The sequence below is a fragment of the Uloborus diversus genome, chromosome 7, assembly GCF_026930045.1.
Source record: "Uloborus diversus isolate 005 chromosome 7, Udiv.v.3.1, whole genome shotgun sequence".
Taxonomy (NCBI): Eukaryota; Metazoa; Arthropoda; class Arachnida; order Araneae; family Uloboridae; genus Uloborus; species Uloborus diversus.
Window position 1 is genome coordinate 8,851,216 of NC_072737.1, and position 27,503 is coordinate 8,878,718.

Genomic DNA, 27,503 nt, shown 5'->3' on the forward strand with positions numbered 1-27,503 from the left:
CCCTCTTTCAGTTGAAATAGGAAGCTAAAATTCTTCCACTATACTGCCGTGCTAAGCACAGATGTGGTATCTGCACATATTATCAAAATTGAGTTATTGTCACCAGGTGGTCGTTAGTATTTTAATTTACCTAAATGTCAAGTTTTTTGGCGATTTGTGAACGCCAAATATTAAAAAAAGCTTTAAGGAAAAAGTCGTAACTGCACAGTTTGCGGAGTTTGCTAAGGCAATTTAAACGTAAGTGACAAATACTAAGCCTTTAAAGTGGTATCTGCGCAGTTACCACTTTTTTCCTTAGTATTTTTTGTAGATACGACTTTTATACCTTAGTAAAGCAGCATATTTAATAATGTAGCAGTTTACTGTAACACAGAATATTAAAATTAGTTTACCGTTGAATAGTTGATACAGGTTAATAATAAAAACTAACACAATTTTGCATAATTGTTAAAGTAAATATTCAGCTTTTTCAATTTAAATATTTATTTAAAATGCAAAATTCTAAAAATGAAATGCATGTAAAATATTCATATCTAATTCTTTCATGCAAAAAAAAACGCATTTCATTCTACGGCCAGTAATATTTTTAGTTAAGTATCGTCTGCTGTCAAAATTATCTTCATGCTCGGTAAAAATGAATGTAGAAAATAAAACATTATAAAAAACACATTCTTTGGACATAAAAAAACAGAAAATTGTTATGGATTACAGTGTCCAGAGTTTTGAAAATGGTAACTTTCAGAAAGCACATTCTGTTCGATTTGTATTAACAAAATAAAGCGAAACAGCTAAGTCCAAAGAAAGCAGATGTTTTCAGTATTATTTAATGATACCTTGAGCACGTTTTTCTAAGCTACTTTTGTTGTATCTGTGCAGATACCCCTAAAAATGCCTAATAATTGTCACTTACGGTGAAAATAGCTTAGTATATGAAAAGGTTTTGAAAAGAAAATGTGTCGTAACTGCATTTATTAATTTTAAATTAAGATTTTTACAAAAATACTCTCTTATGGTTTTTAGATAAGTTATTTACGAAACAACTACCGCGAGTTGAGCATTTAATTAAGTCACAAATCAAAGAAGCGAGTTGTAAAACTTTAATCATCAATTTCTCATTTTGAGCTCTACTGCAGATACCACATCTGTGCTTAGCACGGCAGAATATTACTATCCACAAGTCTAAAAATATTAAGGGGTGTCTCATTACCTAGGAGAAACTATTTTTTAAACATGTATTTTTGAACCACCCTAAGGCTCAGGGGGGGGGCCTCTTTGCCCCGCGAGAGAAAAAAAAATCACGGTCCTCGCAGACACGAGATTGTAGATAGTCCAAAATATATATTAAATTGGCAATCTTCATATCATAAATAATGATCTATATATATATGTATAGTAAAGTCCTTTCACAGAGTTCCTTCCACACGGGGGGTGAGGAGTAGGCAGCAGTGAAGAGGGGTGGGGGGGCTACTCGGCGGCTATGGACAGCTGTGCGAAGCCCACCAGGGATTTCTCGTCAGGGACCTCGCTGGGGTTGGGGCCAGGGTTCTGGAAAAAAAAGATAGGTCAAAAAAGTTTTATATAAAGCGCAGTCTGACCACAGAATTAACAATTTCTAGTGACTCAGAAAGTTGAAATTTTTTAAAAATTAAATAAGGTTTCAAAAGTTTTTTCTAAGATGATTATACAACAGTAATTCCCTTCTATACCATTTTGAAAAAGGAAAAAGAAATATAATGCATAGATTGCTCATTTGGAGGAAGAGTGCCACAATACGAAATTTTTAATTTTTTTTTTTTTTTTTTTCGCTTAATGGCCTTCAAATGACCTTATCTTCTTTGGAAATAACAGATTTTTTTGTTCTTATATTAAGCACTGGAAAGTGCAGTAAACTTTTTTTTTTTAAATGAAAATTGCCTGAAGAGTTCAATTTCAAATACTTCTATAAAATTTCATTTTTTCATATTGTGGCACTCTTCTTCAAAAATGAGCGATATAGGGTTTATACACACTTATTTAAAACAAAATGAAGGAGTTACAAGGACTAAAAAATCCCAAAAAAATAAGGACCTTTAAATAGAATTGATAACAAGTTGGAGCACACATTAAAATCGGTCATTGATGCAAATTCAAACTATACAAAAAATGCTTTAAAGTTCTATGTACAGCAAGAATGCTAAATCCTAAGTTTTAGACCTAATAAGATTAAGAAAGTAGACCACAAACAGATAACTCCATATTATTAAAAAGATAACAATGCATAATAATTATTGGTTCATGGCAATAAACAATTAAAACAAGTGTGCATTAAAATTCTTGGAAAATTGCACAAAGAATATCTTATAAATAATACATCATTCTTACCAAGGCAAATACTGCAGTCTTCAGTGATAAATTATCAACTAGTTTTTGTAAATTGGCGGCAACTGAAAAAGGAGACAAAAGCAATTATATTCACTACTTGAACAAAGAAAAAAAAAAGGGGGGGGGGGTAAAAGCTCAAATGAACAATTAGAAACATAACCATAAAATTCAGAAAACAAACAAGAATTACAAAGAGTGGTTTTCTTCATGCTCTTGCGCAGTTCAATAAAGTAAAACTTCCACTCAAAAAATAAAAAAAATAAAAACTTCAACTTAAATCTTCTTCAGGGTTCATACTCATTTTTAAAAGTGAAAATTAAGGACTTTTTAAGGATTCATTGTAAATAATTTTAGGCACACCATTTCAAAGTTTCCCAGGGGGGTAAAGTACTTGATACATATTTATACACACATACACAAATGCATAACATTGTTCCCAAACTGCAGGAAAAGGAGCAATTGAATGTGATGCCCTGTTATCAGTGAATTATATTTTAAAATGTCATACATCACAGAGATGAGAGTTATCTAAGATCAAAAGAAAGGAAATCCAAAAAAAAAAAAAAAAAAATTAACCATGCAGAAAAGGGTTGAGATCAAAATAGCCCTTGAAGTCCATGACATTCCAAAATTGAACAAAAAATGGCAAATTTACCAAATTCAAAGATAATACGAACTTTTCCCTTATTAATTATCTTTGAAATAATTGGGTAGTGATTAATACAATACACGGCACATATTGTTCTTAAAGCATTGTATTTATTTCTCAAATTTTAGTTATAAAAAAGATCAGGAAAATGAGGATAAATGAAGAAAATTATTTGTATCTTAAAGCATTATTTTTTTAGCATACCTTAATGGAATGAGAGGGAAATAGAAGAAAAAGAATTAAAATCTTTTTTTAAGGTATTTAAACTATGATTTATTATTGCTTTGCATTTGTTATTGTTACTAACATCCCATTTTGTACAAATTTGCTGCATTGCACCAATCCTTGCAAGTTTGTTTATTTCAATATAAATTTAAATTTTGAAAGAGAGGCAGCAATTTTCATGAGTTCAATCTTGGCTGTATCACTAAATAATATCAATTTTTCATATTTTTTAGAGAAAAATATATTTTTTTAACGAAAAACATTTGAATTTAAGGTATAGAAAATTAGATCGTTAATTTTAAAATTAGGTTTATTTGTAAAGTAAAAATTTACAACAGAATAAAAAATGTAGGTTTTCCTTATCTGGTAGAACATATTTTCACAGCGAGAATTGAAAATTATATATATATATATATATATATATATACAGTGAAACCTCGCTACAACGATATTTTGGGGACCAAAGAAATATATTGTTGTTGAGGGATACATTGTTATATCGAGGGCCGACATATTTTGGGAATACAATGGTTTTTTTTTTTAAATTTTAATGTTATAGTATGTGGCGGGGTTCTCAAACTGGATGCCATAGCACCCTGGGTTGCCTTAGGAAGAGGTGACAGATGCCGCGAAGTGTCCGTGGTATCAATATATATGTGTGAGGTGAGTTTCTACATGTTTCCCTGAAGTTTAACTAGAATAGAAAAAAGTGGCGTACTGTTCTTGAAACCTAACTTATGTAGTTGACGAATTCAAAAAGAAAAATGTCGTTACGTGCCGTGATTTTTCCCGAAATTTGATAACCTAGAAAAGTAGATTGTAGTAAAATAGTACCATGGTTCGCCTTATCAACACTCCGGTGTCCTTTAAATATAACACCAGAGTATTTGGGAGGATGATATGATCCGATACTACATGTGTTGCACATATGTGCACGATCTGTGCGCAGGTTTGGGGAGAAAATCCCCTGAAAATAACGGCTCATTAATTGTTTACATAACAGATATATGAACTAGGGTGTCGTGAGAAAATTCTAACTCTTCAAAGGCTGCCGCGAGTCTAAAACGTTTGAGAACCCCTGGTATATGCACTACCTAGGTATAAATGTATTTGGGTTGTTCTCCAAAAACCTAAAAATATTATTTCCCAGGAGCCTAACACAAAGATTGTTTGGCCTAGATTTTATTTTTCTTTTTCTCTTTTTTTAATAGTTAGAAATAACTTTTTCGGTGTTATTCCATTCCTATTAAAACAATAACTCATTTATATTTTCCTACAAAAAGTTTTGAAAAACCAGAAAGTCATTCTTTTGAGGTGTCCCCATTCGTTGCTCAAATATACTTAAATGATTTTTAAAATGTTATATCAACATTCCAAAAATTTAATTTATAGTACTAAATTAAGCATACTTAAAAGTGTAAAAGAACATCCTTGAACTAAATTTAATTATTTAAATAATGAAGGTACATCATTATAAAGTTTGTCCTGAGATTTCATGTTATTCTCCTGTCCTAGGAACGAGTTCAATTATTATAGATTTAAAAAAGAAATTTTTAATCTGTTGTACTACCTTGTTTATTATCATCATTTTGTTGGATTCCTTGAGCATTTTCTTAATATGATTTATCTTCTGTTCTTACTAAAACTTTGAAGTTCAAAAATAGGTACGTAACCTTTTTAATAATTCTTACAGTGGTGAAGAGGAATAGGTACACAATTAGCAGTAAGTCTTCTCTTGTCAGAAAAAAAGGAAAAAAAAAAGGACAAAAGTTGATAAAATAGAATACTTTTCATTATTTGAAAACCAAATTATCGTAATAAAGGGGGGTTGAAAATTTAAAAAATATCCTTTTACAGGGGTTTATTGCTGTAGAGAAGATCGCAACATTGAGAGGAGGATAACATTAATTCCTATTAAAGTTTACCGTGACCGCGAAATATTATCGTAGTAGAGGGATTATCGTTGTATCGAATAGCGTTGTAGCAAGGTTTTACTGTATAAGTATAAATAATTGGTTAACCTTTTCCCTTGTATTGAATTTATAATTTGGTTTAAAAGAAACTTCGTAACACTATTTCAGGATCAAAATAACTACTTGAAATTGCTTCATTTAATCATGAAATTCCAAAAAAAACTCATAGGCTGCAAAAGCGTAAATCATTAGAGATTCACCATAAATATTTTGAAGGTTTTCTTAAATACATTAAAAAAAGTAACCATGCCAAGTTTCAATACAATCTAAGACTGTCGGAGTTAGCCCACATTTTTTTGACTGAGTTTTGCCTTTTTTCTAAAATAAATTTAAGAAAAAATTATTATTAAAATAATGAATAAAATAAGTAGATATAAAGTAGCCTATGGTGAAAAAACCTTCCAACATTAAAAATGATTGAAATATTTGCAGGATGCAAAAAGATTGAAATCTCAAACAAGGCATGCAATTTTCGGCGAAACACGTGTTTGACATCGTTGGCATGTTTTCCAAACATACGTTTTCGGCAGAAAACGCGGAGGATGAAGATTTGAAGGGAGAAAATAGAAAAACTAAGAAAAGGGAACCAAACTTAATATAGTTTTGAAAAAAATAAGGAAATTTTCAGGGTTTTTTTATGAACCTTAATTTTGCTTGATGAAAATAAGGGTTTCTTAAGGAAGTACGAACCCTGTTCTTTTGTCTCACTAGAATTCAATAAAGTGTTCAAAAAAGATTCATTTCCTCTTCAAATATTTGTACTGCGTGTATTACAGGGAGTACTTTTAAATTTCAGCATTGATGCTGTAAGCTGCTCTTACATTCACTAACTATTACATTGACAACAACTGAAAATTAAATTATCAAATCATCGCTTCAGTGCAACAGTAAGACATCTAATCCCAGGTATAATACTAAGATATCCTACTGTTGCTCTGAGGCGATGAAATATCAGGAGAAGCATGGAAACTAAGGTAATTCCAAGAATTTCACCAGTTGGATTTCCTTAAAAATAGACAAAACATTGTTATCCATTGCAGGCCGGAAGGAAACATTTTCAGACCTTGGATATAGGACAGCAGAGTTGCAGGTGAAAAAGCTACGTGACGAAAAAATCTCCTAAGAAAAATATCCTTTTATTTTAGCATGTAGGCTGAGCTAATTCATAATCAAATGAATTTGACTTGCATTTGAATCCAGGAACATTAAAAATATTCCATTAATGTTTTCATCACAAACAACATCTCATCAAAAATTTCAAACTATGATATTTGAATTAACTTGGAAAAAAGGCGTCTTTTTGAAATAAAACATTCAAGACAACTATGCCATTTTTCATTGAAAACTAAACATCACTAAAATGCAGACAACATGTACAAAAAAAATAATGAGAGAGAGAGAGAACTGACGTGGAGGAACAACCTACATTCAAAATTCTAATCGCTTATGCAAAACAACAAGAATTGTTGCCACATACGAAAACTTAAGAAAACTTCTCACGGCTATCACATGCAGGAACTAACCAAAACCCAATCCAGTTCAAATGAGTGAATCGCCTGAATGACATCACTACCGATGCGATGTTTGTTTACATGGGAGCAATTTGTCCGAACTGCATGGGGCAAAAACGTATTTTTGAAGAAATCACAGTGGGTTATTTTTTTTATTATTATTTATCTTTTGGAAAACTTGACTAAAATGTTAACACCCATTACTCTAAATAAGTTTAAGATTGAAAACACACATACCAACAATTATATCCTTGCCATCTACTAAGCCAGCGCCTACCAGCTCTGCAGCGATACCATCAGCAGTATCTAAGTCAAAAAAAGAAAATTGATTAAAAAGTCATGGAACTCCATGCAAGAATTTAAAAAAGAACCATATTACTATGACTGATACAGTATCTTTTGCGTGAATCCTTTCATTAGTTGAAAGTATTCTTTACTACATTTATTAACTAAATTTACTACCAAAAGTTAAAGAGATCAAAGGAGTTATTAGCAAAATTGTGTTTAGATACATATTTTAATTCAACCGCTTTAGCAAGCTTAACGCATAGAAAAGAACATTTATTCACTTAAAAGAATTCATTGTTTCACTGTTGCGAGACTTTATTTTCCTGTACTAAAGGAAAAGCATATTATAATTGAGGAAAAAAAAGTTTTGTTACTTTTAAGGTCAGTGGTACACATAAATTGCAATAACTACAAGTGCTTGCAAAGGTATTGAAGTTGGTCATGATGAAATTCAAAAAGCACCATCTCAGAAGGACTTCAAAATTTTGCACAGTTGTATTGACGTGATTAAAAAAAAATTTTACTGATACAATTTGCAGGGAAGAATACATTGTAACGTACAGACAATTGTTTCAAAAAATTACGCTTTAAAGATACATATTAATCACTTAAAACCTTGAGTAGAGAAAATTACACATGCTGTCACTTCGGACAGCCCCCTTCGAAAAAATAAAAAAGAAAGAAAAAGAAATGCTTAAAGAAAAAATGATAAAAAATTAAATGAGTAATTTTTCTAAAGAAAAAACTAGACAGCCAAAAAGAAGCGATGAATTAAAAATATTCCAAACACTTAGTTTTAAAAGGAGTAATTAAAAAAAAAAATTCACAGCTAAATTTAGTACATATCTTCTAAAAAAAAGGTTGATCTACAGTGTGGCTGATAAGTTGAGCCATGATGGTTAAACTACAATAACTATTAGTGCAGCATTATGTCCTCCCAATAACTGCTTTATTAGGAGGAGAGGACTGCGACGTTCTAAACACCAATCGTGTTTTCTTTTATGTTTAAAAAAAATAGCTGTTGTACTTATTTCTTCAAAGATGTCACAGATGAAATATGAATTTTATTTTCAACTGGAGATGAAACACACTGAAGTATGCATAAAATATATGAGAATGTGTAACATTTTACCATTTTGCTAACATTTTCCCCTCAATTTTAGCTTTTATGCTAAAGAACTTTTGAACTCAGCTTAAACCCTGGGTTAGATTCATTGGTGCTGAGTTTAGTTGGGTTACTTTTAAGGTAGTTTTGTCAAAGTATTCCAACTCCAATCATTTCACTGAACTCGGCAAAAAGGAGTAAACATTTTCAAGGTCATGGCTCAACCTATCAGAGTCATGTTACAGGTGCGCTTTGTTTGGCACAGCAAGCTACACACAGCAGAGTTTACAATCATTCATAGCAATAATAGTGCATATATGAGAACAGAGAACAAACTTAAGCGATTTAAATCACTGGTTTTGTGAGAAAAGTATGTAAGAGGTGAATTTGAACTGCATCTGCTCCAGGGAAATTAATAAAAACATACATTTTTTTTTTAAGAAAAAAAGATTTTTTAAAAAATGTCACAGAAAACAATTGTTTTTTATTCTGTCGTACTGAAAGTATTGATTTTTACATGAGCTAATTTTTTTTAAATAAAAAGATTGCTGTTTGATACATTTTTATCAAACATAATACTAATTGCAACATTATGCATGCCAGCCAACTTGGAAAAACCTCTATGTGGAAAATACATAACATTTCAAAAATGAATTTGTAAATAGTCATACATTCAACTTACTACGTGTAACATACTTGTATGTGCAATTTTCAAAAGACCTCTTTAAGAAAGGCTAAAATAATCCCTGCATTTGGGCAAGTCAAAAATTGTCCAATGTTCTGTTTAATTTTTTACAAAAAATAAGAGACTTCCGAAATATAGTACCGAGCCTCTCACAACTGAAAACATTTTAGAAAAGTTAGGCACACTATATTCTATTACTATAAATAAAGTGGAAAGTTTTAAGCTTACCTCTTTCAGGAACAAATTCAAATCTTATGTCATTTAACTCCCGTTTTTGGTTTCTGAAATAAAAATAGGTCCCTTATTAGAAATATTCAATACACAGCAACAAAATAAATAATATAAAATGATATTAAGAAGAGATACAAGCTTTATAATACAGTAGAGAACCAATTATCCGGGAAGTTCGGGGCCATAGCTATCCTGGATATCTGAATTTCCCGGTTTTCTGGATCGCTAAAAAGGGCTTTTGGCCGATTGTTTATAAAACTTAAATTACTATAATAAATAGTAATATATATTAAAATAAGAAGAAAACAGTTCAGAAATGCTGATCAATATCGAAACATTAAAAACTGCTAATGAGAGAATAATTTAAACATCAAAAACCTTAAGTTATTTAATAAGACCTGAGACCCTCACACTCATTTGAAAAGGAAAGAAAAACATCTATTTTCGATGTTTTAAAATGAAAGAGGATGAAGGGAAGGGCAAGAAACAAGTTTTTGAACCTAAATGTACGATTCTTCTACTATAGTGTATGAGAGAATTTGTTTTCATGAAAGCGTTTTTTTTTTCCACTTTATTGTAAAGGTTTGGCGTCAGCGATTATTGATAACTATTGCTTTTGCATTAAGTTAATACCAACTGAAATTTAATTTATGAGTTCCTGCAGCCTCATTACACTCTTGCGTTTAACAATTTCTAGATTCCACCATCAACTATCCGGAAAATTCGAGAATCGCAGCGTTTCACGCACTTTTGCGACGTCACTTCCGCTCTAAACGGTTTTAATTAAAGGCCATTCAATAAAATATTGCATTATAATGTGACAATATTCATTTCTTTAGTTTTCAGTTGGAATAAAACAGAAACGTTTCAGACGTACGTGTGTACTTTCTAGTTCAAGAAAATATTCCGGAAATTTTCCCCTGCATTAAAGACAACCCTCCGAAGTTCATTTTTGTAAACATTTTCCAGAGTTATAGATGAGTAATATGGTATTTATTAAGAAACCACTCATTTTCTTTTAGGTATTTCAAAAAAAAAAAAAAGCTCAGTTTTTCAAAAATTGCCAAAAATGCGTATTTTTAAAAAAATGGCGGGAAAATCGGCAAAAGGTTGCCGTTTTTTCTGGTTTCCCAGATAAAAGGTTCTGCACTGTACCTACTTTTTTTTAAATTATACAGCTGGCTCTCTATTTAACGACTTTCGAGGGACCACAAAAAATCGTCCTTAATTAGAATGCGTCCCTAATTAGAATGCTTTTAAACAGCGGAGCATCCGGGACCGTGAGAAGTCTTCTTTAAATAGAGAAAATCATTAAATAGAGTGTCGTTAAACAGAGAGCCAACTGTATATATGGATTTTTCTTATTTATTTAATGGGAAAATAAGATAAAAAGAGGCTTACATAAAGATGAATTAATTGCTATATTTTAGAAATTATTTTAGCATGACTACATCTTAGTTCACATATGAATGTACATGTTGCTATACTTGCAATATCTAATTGTATACCCTCTACTTTAGAGCAAGAACAACCTATGTCCAAAATCTCGGTTCTCACGCCCAAGTTGAACAAAATTTTGAACACTTCAAGGGATTATCATCTCACGCTACATTAGCAATGAACATATAAATTTAAATAGCTTTTATTTAACCTTAATTACTCAGGGCCACAGCCAGATTTTTGTTTCAAGGATTTCACATTTTTCACGAAATCTATTAGATCAACTGAATTTAATTTTATTCATACATTCTGTTGATTTTTGTAACAATTAATGCAAATGCAATAGATTACGTATTTATTTAACAGAGGAGAAATATCTGATGTGTACACTGCAACTTCACTGTACCCAAATTAAATAATCTATTTTCATTAACTCAAAATAATAGATGTATGTACACTTACACATGCATTTGAAGCAATACATATTAAATGCATATTCTCTGACATGAATTAAAATCTGTTAAATATAGAGCTTGGCCCTTTCAAACTTAAGTAGTACTTAGTTTTCAAACTTCCCAAAAATAAAAGTCGCATTTTTCAAATAAAATTGGAAAATACTGTCGGCCCCGCTTAATGGGGTAATGGATAAAAAGAATACCTCGCTTATACGAATAAAACCTCCCAGAACCAAATAGACGCAATGTTGAAGATCCCCGCTTAATCGAATAATTTCCCCGGACAATCGAATAATATCGATCAGCTTTCGCAAATACTTTTGCTGAGAAAAATTTTGAATAAATTAAGTAAGAACAAAAATTGACGAAAAAATATAAATTAATATTTTTTGCCGACAACAGGTGAGAAAAACATCATTCATATTCCATCAAAATAATTCCATAAGTCTATAATTTTTTTTTTCTTTTGCCATTAAAAAAATGATAGCAAGTTGACAGTTAAATAACACAAAGAAATATACACATTTTAGACGATAGTAAATTGATAAACATTAAATGCAAAACATGGTAGAAGAGGAGGGGCAAAAGAGAGCAAGAAAAGTGTTCCTAAAATAACCTTGAACAAGGTAATTTTTCCAAACATGTGCTCAAAAAAATGCCAATATCAGGGTTTATACTGTTTGGATCAAAAAAATTCCATGACTTTTTGATGACTTCATAAAAATTTTCATGACCATGTTGCATGAAAAGAATAGTACAATTTAATACCAAACTTGCCAATTTTTGGAAATGAGCATTAGCAAAATTTCTGTTTGAATGCCACTACCTCATGGAAGCACTTACTAGTGATTGAAAAAATATCAGTATACCCACCTAACAAAACTAAACTATTCTTATTTGTCTTCATCATATAAATTTAAATAAAGTGAAAATACAGTGAATGGAACATAATGATGCAAAAATGTCTAATCATTTTTCTATAAACAGGCAGAATAACAATGAATGGGACAAAGGTTGAATGAGTCATTATTAAGTTTCCACAAATTCGCTTCAGAAATGCCTTTTAGTGCAGATAGTTCATTTAATCATCCACATAACTTGACACTATTTTCGTTCTTTAAGGTAAAGCAACATTTCTGTTTCTAAACCAGATAGTTACTTTAGAAAGTTACCGCGCTATAGCCAGGGCTAAGGCAGAAATACATGACATACACCGCCAGCTCAGTCAATTCCAGCCGAGGACTGCAGTTTCGTGCTTATTGGCACTCATCAGCCTGGCATAGGAAGTGGCTGAAATTAGGGTGGAAAACCTCTTCAGGAAGCCAAGAGTGCCAAACAAACTGGTAGCTAATACAGAATTAGCACTGACCAGACGAGTGACCGAAACAATGGTTCGGTTCAACTCGAATTTTGAAGGCAAGGCAGGTATGTTCAGAAAGTTACCGCCCTATAGCAAGGGCTAAGGCAAAAATACGTGAAATACACCGCCAGCTCAGTCCATTCCAGCCGAGGACTGCAGTTTCGTGCTTATTAGCACTCATCAGCCCAGCATAGGAAAGTGACTGAGCTGGAGGTGGAAAACCTCTTAAGGAAGCCAAGAGTAGCAAACAAACTGGTAGATAATACAGAATGGGCTACTAATGCTATAGCGCAGTAACTTTCTGAACATACCTGCCTTGCCTTCAAAATTAGAGTTGAACCGAACCATTGTTTTGGTCACTCGTCTGGTCAGTGCTAATTCTGTATTAGCTACCAGTTTGTTTGGCACTCTAGGTTTCCTTAAGAGGTTTTCCACCCCCAGCTCAGTCACTCCTATGTCAGGCTGATGAGCGCTAATAAGCACGAAACTGCAGTCCTCGGCTGGAATTGACTGAGCTGGCGGTGTATTTCAGATAGTTATTTATTTTAAAAAACCACATTCAGTAAATTCCGATTCAAATGTACTTGTTCACTTATTTGCACATTTCCAAATGCATATAAACTAATAGGTTCTGTAATTCTAGAACTTAGTGCTTGATCCATGACATTGAACATAGCAGTGGGTCACATGGATAAGCTTTGCGGGTCGTATGTTGGGCACCTGCTGTTTTAGAGTAATTAGAGAATTCCCTTATTTATCTATTCAATCACCTGACTAAGGATCTTTGTTTTTTAAAATCTAAAACAAATTAAGATAAACTCTGATAAATTTAATAATAAAGTTTTTAAGAGTGATGGAAACGAACTTGGATGCAATTGAATTGCATTTTTTGAGTAGGGGTGGGAAAATGAAGAACGTACGTTCACTACTACAGAATCTTTACTAATAATAAAGCTGAATGTCCCTCTGTCTGTCAGGATCTCTGTGACGCGTATAGCGCCTAGACCATTTGGCCGATTTTCATGAAATTTTGCAAAGTTAGTTTGTACGATGGGGGTGAAGCGATTTTTCGAAAATTCGATGTGGTTCTTTTTCTATTTCAATTTTAAGAGCAAAAATATCATAAGATAGAGGAGTAAATTACGAAATTATCATGATGTGGAACCATAACATGGGCACAAGCCAATTGGTGAGAAAATTCACCATACATTATTTGTAAATATACAGGCGAACCAAAAGACCTCTTAATTTTTCTATGACAGGCAAAGCTGTGCGGGTACCACTAGTATATCATAAAACTGACAAATAAATATTAAGACAATGTTTGGAGCGGTGCAATATGTAACTATTAGATGCTATTGAACAAATATAATCTAGTCAGTGAACAAAACCAAAGTGTGGATTACTTACCGTATCCTCAAAACTAAGTTGATGAGATGGACACTAGGTGCTTCATTTGCCTTTAAAAAAATTTATATTATCAATATTATAAAAATAATTTTAAAAAGATAATAATAAGAACAATGATAATGAAAAAATAAATAAATAATAATTTTAAACATGTAACATTAAAAATGGAATTTTTTGTCAAAAGATATGAAAATGCATACATCACACCAGAAACAGTCTGTCAATTATTAAACTGCTAACTATTATTAATCTATATATTTTTTAAATTACAGTTCCTGATTTCTTTTCTTTTTTTTTTAATAATTATTTATTGAAATATTCCGAAAAACTACATCTTATTTTTATATTGAACATTTTGTAAAATAAGAAATAATAATCATAATGCTACTTTTAAATGCATGACCACACAACTAAACAAAAGTTTAATATTCTTGAAGTGGAAGTGCAAGCATAGGGTCACCCGGGGTAAAATGGGTATAAAAAACAGCATTTTTAATTTCAGTGACCCATAGCATAAATATCATGAAATATAATTGTGTTTTTGTTGAATATTCTATACATTGTGTATCTTAGGTCTAATTTGGGCATAGTTTGTGTTAACTTTTTGCTTTAAATTTAGTGTAAAGGGGTATACCTATTTTACCCCGTGTTTAGGGGTAAAATGGGTATACACCGGGGTAAAATGGGTATATGCTGTTTAAAGTTGAACTACACTAACTAATGGAGAATTTTTTTTTAAATTGAGTATAATTGCATTGGAGGAGAAAAACTTCAATCCAAAACAACCACAAAAAATGTTTACAGAACCAAATTTATGAAAAAAAGGCGCATTGGCAAAGACTTGCAGTTTGGCTGAGGTAGTATTTTTTACAACTTTGTGATGCCTACACAACATCAATGTCATCTTTCTTGGGGATCACATAGGATAATTTGGCAGATGATTTTGTGGCAAACTTCTCATTATATTCACCTTCAGCTGAGATTTCAGTAATTAAACCAATGAATTCCACAAATTTAACAACGGCCCTGTCGCCGTTTGCTGGGATTAACAACTAGGAGAACCACTAGTTTTCACTTTTACTTCATTAGTCATTTTATCAATTATTGTTAATGTTTTTTTTAATTTATTTATTTTATGTGTATTTATTTTTTCTGCTTTTGTTTGTCTCTTGCCTGTTTGTGTACAATCTTGCAGCCACTTGCTCTGTAATTACAACATCTCCCACCTTTGTTTAGACTCTTACTTTTTTTTTTGTTGTAAATTTTTCATTTCCTTACCAGTGCTAAAAAAATGGCTGTGAACCAAGAGGTATAGTAGGAGAATTTAGTTATTCAGTACAACTTTGCTATGAGGCATAAGGATTCTGTTGTGATTGTATGTGAGGTTGTACTTAGACTATGTTCTGGGAACGGGGTTGGTGGTTTTAAAAGAAAATTAAAAAGACAGCATATTAGCTATCAATCTTACTATGTTTTATAATGTGTAGCAATGAACTATATACATAATAAACTTACAGTAAATTACTAACCTACAGTAATCATGAACTATATCGACAATAATCAAAAAATGTAATACCTTTAAGTACTAATGGCATAAGTTGTAGTAATTAAAATACAACAAATAAATGAAGAGTAATTACTTATAAAACTTTTTAAAAACATACTTTTAGTTTAAAAGATGAATAATATGTAACATTTGTCTTGCAAAGATAATTAAGTTTTTTAATCTTCATGCATTCAATGTCTTTAACTAGAAAATGTTGGCTATACCCATTTTACCCCGTGCAACTAAAAGTGCTACAAAATTTTTGTAAATATTAAAATTTACTTATTTTTTGAGTTTTCTGTTAGAAAAATTCTTTTTCTATCAAATCCAAATAAAAAACTTCCAAAACTCTTCCTGTAAATTTTTCTAGAAAGAAGTTTATCACTCACTATAAACGCATTGCTTTGTGTTCTGAAAAATAAAATTGTTGCTAAACCTGGTAAATGAGTTGCTGGATTTTTTTTCCTCAAGTCAAAATATTGCCCGATATGTAAACATTTTCATCATTTTTTTATTTTCAAAAAATGTTGTCCAGTAGAATAAAATCAAGAAAAATGCAACTATACCCATTTTACCCCGGCTACCCATTTTACCCCGGGTCCCCCTATAAAATTTTTCATTCGTTCTCCTAACAATTAAACTACACTGAAATAAAATTGTAAGATCCTGACATTCCAAAGGATAAATGATATGATACCTACCATTAAAAGGATCAAATCATAATATCAAAAAAAAAAAATGTAAACAAGACTTTTATTGGTAATTTATAGAATGAAAGAACTTTTGGCAGAAAGAGAAAATAAGTGCCAAAGCAAAAATTGCCTGTAGTATTTAATGCCAATGCTACAATCACAGGGCCCATCACATCAAACTTTTTCTGAGGGAGGGGGGAAGCCAATGGACCCCTGATCTCTTAAAATGACTGGATTAACAATTATAAAAAGCAAAGTATGTAATTAATCTGATAACGCCAAAAAGGTATCCATCAAAAAAGGTAAGAAGTACAGTCGACTCCCACTACAACGCAATCCGACTTACGCGATTTTTTCCTCTGGTAAAGAATTTTAGGCTTAACCCCCCGCAACACGAAAATTTTTCGAAGGGAATCGCATTGTGCAAGTATCGGCTGAGCTATTGGATACTAAAAAAATTTTTACGTGAATGGACTTTCATCCCTTATGGCATCACTGAGAGTGGAAGTTCCCAAACCATACTAGCCTGAACATCGCTTATACAAATAACTACTCCCCATTTTCCATTTATTTTTTTCATTTTATATGGGGAAGTTGATGAAAATAAAATGACTAAGAGCGCTGTTTCATTTAAAGTTTGAAGATAGAATGAAAAAGAGAAAGTTTCCTACAGTTAAAGAAAAGCTAAAGATTATGTTGAATAAAACATTTTTTTAAAAATATAAATAAAAATTCAGGTTTTTTTGTGCGAAACAGTGATGTATAGTTAAGAAATGGTTTTCAACAGTTTGCGGTAGTGTTTACAAGTGTCTTTAATTATATGGGTATGTTTATAAAAGTTTTTACACATACCCTTTTCCACAACGCAAAATTTTGACTTACGCGAGGGGTCTTGGAACACATCCCTCGCGTAAGTCGGGACTCGACTGTATCAGATATAACATTTATTTTAGATTTCAGGAAAACATCCTTATGAAAATCAACACCACTACTGAAAGCATAAATATCTTACTTAATGTAACTGTAATTTTGTTGAAGGCATACATGACTTCTGATACCAAATCAGTAGTGAAAGAGTAGTAGAAAAACATCTAACCAATCCAATTCTAAACAGTTAATTTATTATTAAGTGATTTGAAGGAAAAAAAACCTCTAAATACTTCATAACTTAGTAAGTTAAATTCATAACTTTTTTTTTTATCCCCGAATCAGTTTAGCAGTGCAAAGGCAAACATTTGACTCAGATTATATTAATCACAATGCAAATTACTAATCTATTATTTCTTTTAATAATTACTTGCAATTTGGAGATGACTGTTAAATAGTTTAGAAAAGAATACTCCAATCCCTGTTAAGGATGCAAGAAGATTGTATCTATGTATACATTGATGTTGCGAATTAAACAGAAAAAAATGAATCAAAGCTTTTATTTCAAATAAAAAATCTCTCATAGCATTTTCGGCATAGTATCCTTTCTTCAAACATTTGAGTCATGATAAAGCAAATTTACACAATTTTAAGTCTAAATCTCTCAAGTTAGAATGATAAAGTTCATGAAAACTGAGCATTTTTGCTATTACCATTACTGCTAAAAATATAAAAAAAGAAAAAAAAAATCACAGCAAGAATTAATAGCAGGAAAAAAGCTCAACTATCCAGAAAACAAGGAAAGTGGAAGGGTTTCTTTCATACAAGAAGAATAGTGGAAAAAAACGTAAGAGTTGGCAGATATTTTAAGTACGATAACAAGATTTTAAAAAATAACAAAATGAAAAAATACGTACGCTACATGTTTTTTAACATTCAATAAGTATATTCAGTAAATTACCGCCCATTAGCCAGGGCTAAAGCAGAAATACGTGAAATACACCGCCAGCTCAGTCATTTCCAGCCGAGGACTGCAATTTCGTGCTTATTAGCACTCATCAGCCCGGCGTAGGAAAGTGACTGAGCTGGAGATGGAAAAATATGAGCTACCAGTTTGTTTGGCACTCTTGGCTCCTTAAGAGGTTTTCCATCTCCAGCTCAGTCACTTTCCTACGCCGGGCTGATGAGTGCTAATAAGCACGAAATTGCAGTCCTCGGCTGAAAATGACTGAGCTGGCTGTGTATTTCACGCATTCAATAAGTAGTCTACCAGTATCAAAAAACAAAATGAATAAAAATCAACAGCAAGCCATCTCATTTTCAAAACAATTATGTGGATATAGACTGCAAATACTCACGATTGTCGAATTTTCCTCCACAGCCAGGGGTGGTACCGCAGGTGTGGGAACTTCTTGGGGTGATGATTCGACGGGAGAAGGAATGGCATTGGAGGGAAGACTGGCCTGTTCTGAATTGGGAAGATGATTATCAGATATCTTCAACTCATTCATGCCCACAGATGCATCGGAAACTTTACCGCTCGTCTCCTCCTACGGGAAAAAGAATATTTTATTTCACCAAAAAGCAAGTACATATAGAAAACATTTAAGAAAATTATTTAGCGATGAAACTTTTGTCACGGAGAAATGTAATTAATTATCATATATACGTATTATGTCAAGGGTTTTTTTTTTTGGGGGGGGGGGGGGAGAACAATACACAACTTTCTCAATACTTCAAACTTTATTAGTAAGGTATCATTTAAAAAAATAATTACTTATAATAGAGTAATAAATAAATTGCTTTTTATACAACTGTCAAGTTCACTTTTTTTTTTTTGGTAAAGGAAAACTTTTTTATTGTCCGATTTCATTTACAGAATGATCTGACGTTTTAAATGTTGTTTGTAAGTAATGTGAAATTCAAAGGAATTTAAAATGACTAGAATTTTTTGACTCTGAGGTGACAGACATAACAGAAATTCAGAACAAGTGGTCAATTATGGCCCTTCAAACATGCTGGGGAAAAAAAGTCAAATTACTGTTTCAGTTGAATACTCCATAGAAACAGGGGGGGAGGGTATGTGATGAATTCACATTGTTGCTAATAATTTACCATTTGTCTTTTTCAACATCTCTTCAGGCTATAATTTTGACCACTTGTTCGGTTCAAGTTAAAACTGTAGGCATTCAAAGATCCTTTGAATTTCAATGTTAGAATAACTGCACACACATTAAATAATTCAATAAAATAGATAACACGCATTTAAAAATCTTAAATTCTGAACATAAAATCAGACAATAGAAGAATTTTCCTTTGTAGAAAAGAGCAGTTTACTAAAAAAATTGTTTTAGGTTTTATTTTTTTCGTTCAACATGATTTGATAAAAATTAAAAGATCTATAAAACACATTTACAAGAAAAAAAAATTTAAAATTTCATCTATAAAAATATTAAATTTTAACTCATTTTTACTGCAACAATTAATTTGAAAAATAAAGCAACTAATGATTATTAATGGGGACATAGATTAAAGCAAATGCTTTAAATTAACTTATTTTAATAAAATTTGGATGTAATCCAGGAATGTTTACCTTTGCCTTTAAACTTTTGTCCAGGTTTTATGTAATGATATAAAAGTTTCCTACTTTTTTTAAAATTACTTTAAGTGTTGCCTTAAATTTACGAGTTATACTGAATTTAGAACTTTTTTTTTTCCAGTTATTCTTGCTCTTTCACCTGAAGCGAAATAAAATTTAATAGGGATAATACATGATCAATACAAAGTCAAAACTTTTGAGTTATTTAATCCAGCAGTTTAATGTTTTTCACTACTTTTGATTAAAAAAAAGCAACTAATGATCTCTAATGGAAATATTAGTTCATGCTTTGGTTTTTGATGTAATCCAGGATCTTTCACATTTTTGAGCTTATACTTTTGTCCAGGGTACTTATAATGTAAAAATATTACTGTTGCTCATTTTTTAATTACGTTAATTTTTTAATTTAATTGATGAGTTATTTTGAATTTAAAACTTTTTTTTACAATTATTCATTTTTATTTTAGTGCAAAAGAGTCAAACTGATCTAAGTTATAATTAACTCAAAATTTAAAATTTTTGGATCCATAACTTAGTCCACCAGAGCATAAGTCATGAAATAGCATCACGCTGGTCTTTCATAACTTGATTATTAAGCATTGAATGTAATATCTTTTACATAAAATATTTTTTTTAATATGAAATTAAGACATTGTTAACTCAAGTAAAATTTTGCAACAATTTATGTCAACATACATAAAATTTATGAATGAATTGCAGGTACGATGGTCATCCAGAAAGTAAAGAATGATTTTGAAAAAAACTTTGATAAATGAATTTTAAAAGTAAATCTTTTTGTTTACTTACTGATTGATACTTAAGTTAATTTTCTATATAGTCACCGTTTAAATTTAAGCATTTGTCATAGCGTTTTTCAAAGTTTCTCTATGCCTTCTGCATACACAGTTGCCGCCAAGCTGTTGAACCAGTCATTAACAGCATCTTTAAGTTCCTTATCACTGCCGTAGTGCTTTTTACCCAAAAAATCTTTCAACTTGGAGAACAAGTGAAAGTCACCTCAGTGATTTATATGTAAATTTTCATTGGTCGCAGTCTTCTTGCATTTAAAAAATTTTATGACATTTTACAAGCCTCATACTTGGCGGGATCATTAATTGTAATGGACATTTTAAAGTCACACAGCTAAGCAATAACTGGCCATAAGGGGATCGTGGCTAATGCCAGACTGAAGCGAAGCAATGCCAAGGTCATTAATAATGCAGCAGCGGTGGGGGGGGGGGATGCACCCACCCGCCAGCACAAAATGTTCTTTACTTTCCACATGACCTTCATATTATTGATATTGGCACTTGGAGCAGTTAAGCAAGTTGTTGAACCAGTGTTGAAAAAAACATCCTACGTCATGTTGCAAAATATCACATTCTCCCAGTAGAAAACTTGCAATTACGTGACATTTCAAAAACTGCAGGGCTCTTACGTACGTCAGTTTTTTCATCCCCCTCTTCATCCGAAGACCACACCCAGTCTCCTGCTTCCGTTCGATGCAAACGCCCACTGGTACCAGGAACTCTTTTTGTATTTTTTAACTGAAAAAAAAAAAAATGCAAATGAGATGAACAAAACTCAGTTTTAATTTTTATTAACACAAAATATACTACACATTGATCACAATTTCTATGAAGTTGATCACAATCTCAATCATTTGAGATTGAAAATACCAAAACAATCACAGAAACTTACATTCATTGGCACATAAAAATAGCAATTATTGTTGTTAAGCTCAAGTTTTCAATGAAAATGGCAATCATGTTCTTCAAAGTAACTAAGTATCCTTACATCAGTGAAACAGGGGGTAAATTGCAAGCTGAATAGCAGAATGACCCCGAAAATTTCACTGATCGAGACTGCATAAAGTTTGGAAGAAAGACTTCCTTACAAGGGCTAAAATTAAAAATTTGAGCTTCAACCCCTTGCCAAATTGGAGCTTATAGCCTAGGGGGTTTCTAAACCAGGGACCAATCCAGGATTTTTTTCTCGCTACCTATTTTTGTGAAAGTATTGCATCATTCTATTTTTGGAAAAGTTTTTTTTTTTATCAGCATTGTTTTTTTTTTTTTTTTGAAATTTTAGAGGCATCCTAATTTTTGTAAAAGAGAAGTAGAACAAGTGAAATTTTAGTTCGAGAAGTGTAAATGTCATCTAGTATTATTTTTAACAGATTTCGTTTTTTGGGGAGGAGGGGAAGCTAAAAACCTAAGAAGTACGAAAAATATCATCGTAATTTCAGCTTAATGGGCTATGTACTGTGTACAAAATAGGAAATTATGAGAAAAACGATTTCCTAAAACAGATGTTGAAAGATTGCAATAATATTGCATAAATACACTTTTGCGAGAAACAGCTAAAAATTTGTTAAAATGCTACAAAAAGTTTTCTATTTAAGCGATTGTTCATATAAACCTGCTTAGAATTTTATTTTATGAGTAAATTTTGTTTTAAACAGAGAAACAAATTTTATATTTTAAAATGCGAATTTTTCGATGTTTTTGTGAAGCTACAGATTTTATAACTTGATTTTTGTGAAAGTACCGATTTCAAAACAAGATTTTTGTGAAGGTACCGAAAAACAGTAGCAAAAGCAGCCTGTATTGGGCCCTGCAAACTTTCCAATTCGTGGCACGAAGATTCAGAATTTTCTCGGGGAACCTTAGCCGAACTATGATATATGAATATATTGAAACCTTTGGCAAATTATTCAGAAGATCTCTTTCCAGAATTCTGCGATTCGTTAATATAAAAAAAAAATTGGCCGGGGTGGCTGTGAAGTTTTGAATCTTTACTGATCAAAAATCAACAGAAAATAAAGAAAACTATTTCGAGCAACAGCAAGTGTATTTGAATATTTAAAATTGAACTTACTTTTTGTGCTCTTGCTTCAAGACTAGGGGCAGCAGAAACTAGAATTTGCATAAGGTATTTACGATCCTGTACAGAAACAAAAAGGCTTTAATCACAAATCATCTGTAAAATAATCGATAATCACAATATTGATGCAGGTTTATGTCACAAATAAAATTTCAATTTGTTTCAGAAACTGAGCCTAACATAAATAATAGTCAAAAATAAGTCTTAAAAATAGTATAACATGGTTGAAATATCACACATGTTTATTTGTTGAACAGTACTAAAGGATGCACGTTACAAAATAGAAACTATCTATAGTAAAGTTCACGCCAGAATAAAAGATATATCAAAGTACTGTCCGTTCTCGAAAGCAAATACTATAACTCAAGGACAGATTCCATTTCAAAAAGGGGTGATAGGTTGAGGATGGGCACTTTCCGCTCGCACTTGCTATCTCTGTCTTTTTCGAGGCTACGTTTGAAGAACTGCTGAACACATTATTTTGTATTTTTTATTTCCACGTTTCCCTCCCTATTTTGATAAAATCTGAGCAGACCTGACACATGCATAGATTAGTGCTAGGTCTCAGCTAAGGAAAACAAACAGTACTTTGAAAGTTCACGTACTATTTGCCTCTATGCAGGGTTGGCAAGGTTTTGGACACTATGGTAAAAACCCTGGTTTTTACTGTCCTGTCCAAAACTCTTGTGTCTAAAACTGTCCAAAACTATATTTTTAGCGGAACTGCATTTTGTGAGAAAACATCAAAAACAGAATAAAATGCATCAAAGTAAAGTTTTATATTGAACATTTATTCAATGTGAACATACAACTTATTTATGCCGCTGATTTTAATCTAGTTACAGAAGTTGAATTCTTGATTTAAATTTGTATGCATGAGTTTATTTTATTTATTATTATCATTATTGTTATCATTATTATTATTATTTATTTATTTATTTATTTATTTATTTATTTTTTGGTAATGGTAACCAAATTTACTTATGCTTGTGCATGTGTGCAAATGAAAGCAGGGTTGACAAGGTTTTTACCATCCGGTTCAAAACACTTGTGCCCAAAAGTATCCGAAACTATTTTTTGAAAAACCGTATTCTGTGAGAAAATATCAAAAACAGAACAAAATGTGTCAATTTTTTTTTTGACTATTTAATATATTTATTTAATGTGAACATTCACATTTTAACTGCTTTCATGCTGTATATATAAGCTATATATATATAATCAAGTATAAATATATATATATAGCTTATATATACAGCAGATTTTAATCTAGTTACGTAGAAATTAAATTCTTCATTAAATATTTCAATTTCTATGCATGAGTTTCTCTTTTTTGTTTCCATAAACCAAATTTTTTGAGACTTATGCATGTGTGCAAAAGAAAGTGTTCAAAATAGAGTGCAATAATTGACTTAAATGCAATAAATAAACATTTTTTGTAGTTACAGAATGTATTATATTAAAAATATGAACTAAAAAAAAGAATAGCACAAGTTTTAAAATATAGGTTGTGTTTAATCATTAATTTCTTGTTCTTTAATCTGCGATTTAAAAAATAATTTTCATTAAAACATCATGCAAAATTTATTTGCAAAAACCATTAAAAAAGTGAAGCTTTTTAAAAAATATTGTACATTTAATAACATTCCTTTGAGTTATAAATGGAATTGAAATTAGTTGTCTTGGTAGCAATGTGAATTTCCTTTCATGGCTCTACCAACTGTTACAAAAGGAAGTTTTTATGTGACAGAGTTATTGGCATTTTTTTTTAAGTAAAATGTTTTTTAAATGAACATTTTGGAGAAAAGTATTATCAAATACTCATTAATTAAACCTCATTAATATTTATATTTATGCATTACAAATATTGTAGTAATACAAATCGATTAGATTACACCCTTTTAGCTTTAGCATAGTTTTGGACAGTTTCGGACACTTTTGGATGGTAAAAACCACCTGTCCTAAACCAGTTTTGGCCAGTCCAAAACCCAACCCTGCCTCTATGGCTTGCATTATGGAAAAAAAACTGCAAGTTAATGCAGCATGCATTTTTTTTCCTTTTCCCAGTTTCAGAACAAAAAAAAAAGGGGGGGGGAGGCACTTCATGCAGTAAGCTTTCAAGTTAAGATAAATTCAATTTTAAAAAGGTTTGAATATAATCCCAGCAGTCTAAATATTCATTTTAAGTACGACACAACTGACATAACAAATTACTTTTTAGAACAAGTTCTCACACAAATTCAGAAACCTTTTGTGGGGATGATCCTTTTAAGAGATGTCAGAGTTAATTTAAAAACATAACCACTTAAGAATTGCTGTGGACAAAGCTACCAAAAAAAATAAATAAATAAATAAAATAAAATAAAATAAAATAAAATAAATAAATAATAATAATTACCCCAAAATATCAAAGTTAGAATTTTGTACAAGCTTCAAACCCTCGTTTGGATGATACCTGGACATGGACTGTGTCCAGATTTGAAGATAAGTATTTCAAAACAACAATGTCAATATGTAGCAAAAAAATTTATCACAAGAGTTAACAAATGCAACTAATTACTCAGAATAGTCCCCATTTACAAAAATAACTCCATGTTTTTACTTTCTAATACAGAAAAAAAAACTGAAATTCAAAGACAAAATGTGCATATAAAAAAACTGGACTACAACTTATTCCATTTCAGTTTTCATTTATAGAGGGAATGTGTAATACAAAAACAGAAATAGACATAAAAATAAAAAATTAGAACAAAATCATAACATGGAGATTCAAAATTATTACCTTAGATTTTTTAAAGAAAGGATGCTTTAAAAGCTCAGAGGCAGTAGGTCTGAAACAGTCATTGAATGAAAAGTAAACAAAGTATACAAAATTTAGCTGCAATTCAAATGCATACTATATATATTTGTGGAAGCAAAGTATACCTTTTGGTGGGGTCCTTTTGCAGGCAGTCCGATATCATCTTGCGGATGGTCTTTCCATAATTCTTGAACTGGTCTTTCTCTTCCGCGACGGTATCGATCGTCGGAGGATCATTTTGCAGCGTTAACATTAAAACCTGTAGAAATAATCCAAAAAACTTTAAAATATATGTAACAGCAAATTACATAATTACATTTTGCATATTACATAAATTTAAAATAAATGTAATATGCAAAACAGTTAATTTAAAATATTCAGGTCAATAGAAAAATATTCAAAACAAAGAAAAAAAAAGATTACATCCAACTTTTTACAATTCTAATTACACTGACTAACGTCGAACAATGAAAAACTACTTAAAACTAGTATCTCTCTCTTGTATTATAAATTAACACTTTCAAGCACTGACAACCCTTAGTTTTCCTACTAGCTGCGTTGCCCAACTTTGCACAGTCTACCTCGAAAATAAAAGTTATGTCAAATGACTTGTGTTCAACACTCAGGCTTTGAACGTCTCCGTGATTTTCTTCACGCAATAAATTTTAATAAAAGCACTGTTGCGGAAAGTTGAGATGAAGCACTGAAAAATAATTTGAATGCAAGAAAGCCTTCGAAAAATAGGGATTTTATGTCAAAATCTAAGTGTCATAATTAATAGTTTTTAATCCATATCTCCACTAATTATTATCCGAGGATTATGTTAAATAGCCAAACATAAAGATGGGAAGATTACGAATCCATCGATACCTGGTTCGATGGTCAGTTCACTTGTTCGGAAGAAGTAACTCAGACATAGATGACTACATAGATACATATGCTCAGTTTTTAATTATATAAAATAACAAAACAAAAAAAACACGCAAAAACTCCAGGCATGTATTTAGGCAGATTTTATCATTAATTCTACTGTTTAAACAAGGCATAAATATGGCAAAATGTAGGCAAGACAAAAAAAAAAGAAAAACAGGTGTAGGTCTTTTCCAGACAAGACAAGACATAAAAACCTTAGTAGACATAACTAGGGCAAATTATTGCTTCCTTGCATTTGAACTGCAGGAAATCGGCTTTCAAGCACAATACAAAATAGTTTATCTCTACATAGTATAAAATGAAGTCCCCAAAAAGCGTCTGTGTGTTTGACCTAAACTCGAGAACTACCCGGTCGATTTCGCTGAAATTTTCAGTTTGTTCCTTTAAGTCCTGAGAAGGTTTGCAGACCAGTTCGAATAAAATTCGATGAATAGTTCTTTTTTTATTCCAATTTACGTCCAATTTTCACATAAATTCTCAAATATGGGGGTAAAAAATTACTTGCACATATTAATATTACATATCGTTAGAAAGGGTAGAATTTTCCACGTTCTACGCAATTTGTTTCAATGCTCTAACTTTACTATGAAGGGGGTTATTTGCGTTTTTAGCTCGAACTTTTTTAGGCTTAGCTGAAATTTAGGCACTACTTTCTTCATTAAATAAATTAATAAAAAGTGAAGGAATTGTCCCACAGCTTTCTTTTTGACGCCATTGGAAAAATCGACCTTTTTTACTCCAGATCTAACTCAACCTATGGTCGTAAAAATAAGCTTTTATCTCGAAAGGAAAAAAAGTTAAAAGCCTTTTTAAATCAAGTTTAAGAAATCTCTATTCCATTCAAATTGTGAACCATTTTCTTACGCATTTTAATTTCTTAAACTTATTTCATTTTGTGTTTCCATGGTTACGCATTTTAAATCCATCTTTCTGGATTTAATTCTTTAAAGTATTTTAAGATCTGTTGTCATTGTTTGGAAGGGAAATCATTATTTATTTTAATTCATTTTTTACGCCTGATCGTTGAATATACGTCATTTGACACACTTTTTATTTTCAAGGAGACCGGACAAAGCCGGGCAACGCAGCTAGTCTGCATATGAATCATAATCTATATTCTTAAAAAATGCAAATACTTAGCAAGTAGCTCTTCTATTCCACATGAGAGGTGCTTTTTTTTTACGATTAACTATCTTACAAAAACTTTAGCAACAAAATAATTGTATCATAACAAGCAAATAATACCCTCTTTTCTTGCCACCAGCAAAAGTCACATTTCATAGACAATACAGAGTCTACAACCAATTTATACCTTACGAAACTTTTACCATGAAACATTTTATAAAACATTTTTTTTCCTACCACATGTGTAATATAATTTCAAAGAAGATTTTCCCATTCAATAGTCAGGCATATTTTTGCATACATTTTAAATCAGGGTTCATACCCTTTAGGCAGAAAAAAATTCAAGCACTTTTCAAGTACTT

At 31.3% G+C, this 27,503-nt stretch overlaps 1 protein-coding gene across 1 annotated transcript in view; it reads right to left on the minus strand.

Moving 5' to 3' along the window:
• Nucleotides 1-1,404: 1,404 nt before the first annotated feature.
• LOC129226222 (serine/threonine-protein kinase OSR1-like) overlaps nucleotides 1,405-27,503 on the minus strand; it is a 46,180-nt gene continuing 20,081 nt past the window's right edge. The window contains exons 7-16 of the mRNA XM_054860820.1: nucleotides 25,209-25,342; nucleotides 25,066-25,114; nucleotides 22,278-22,343; nucleotides 20,822-20,944; nucleotides 18,157-18,348; nucleotides 13,694-13,743; nucleotides 9,026-9,078; nucleotides 6,957-7,025; nucleotides 2,362-2,423; nucleotides 1,405-1,545 (exon numbers count right to left, since the gene is read on the minus strand). Coding sequence (XP_054716795.1) covers nucleotides 1,465-1,545; nucleotides 2,362-2,423; nucleotides 6,957-7,025; nucleotides 9,026-9,078; nucleotides 13,694-13,743; nucleotides 18,157-18,348; nucleotides 20,822-20,944; nucleotides 22,278-22,343; nucleotides 25,066-25,114; nucleotides 25,209-25,342 — 879 coding nt within the window. The 3' untranslated portion in view covers nucleotides 1,405-1,464. The remainder of the gene's footprint in view (nucleotides 1,546-2,361; nucleotides 2,424-6,956; nucleotides 7,026-9,025; nucleotides 9,079-13,693; nucleotides 13,744-18,156; nucleotides 18,349-20,821; nucleotides 20,945-22,277; nucleotides 22,344-25,065; nucleotides 25,115-25,208; nucleotides 25,343-27,503) is intronic.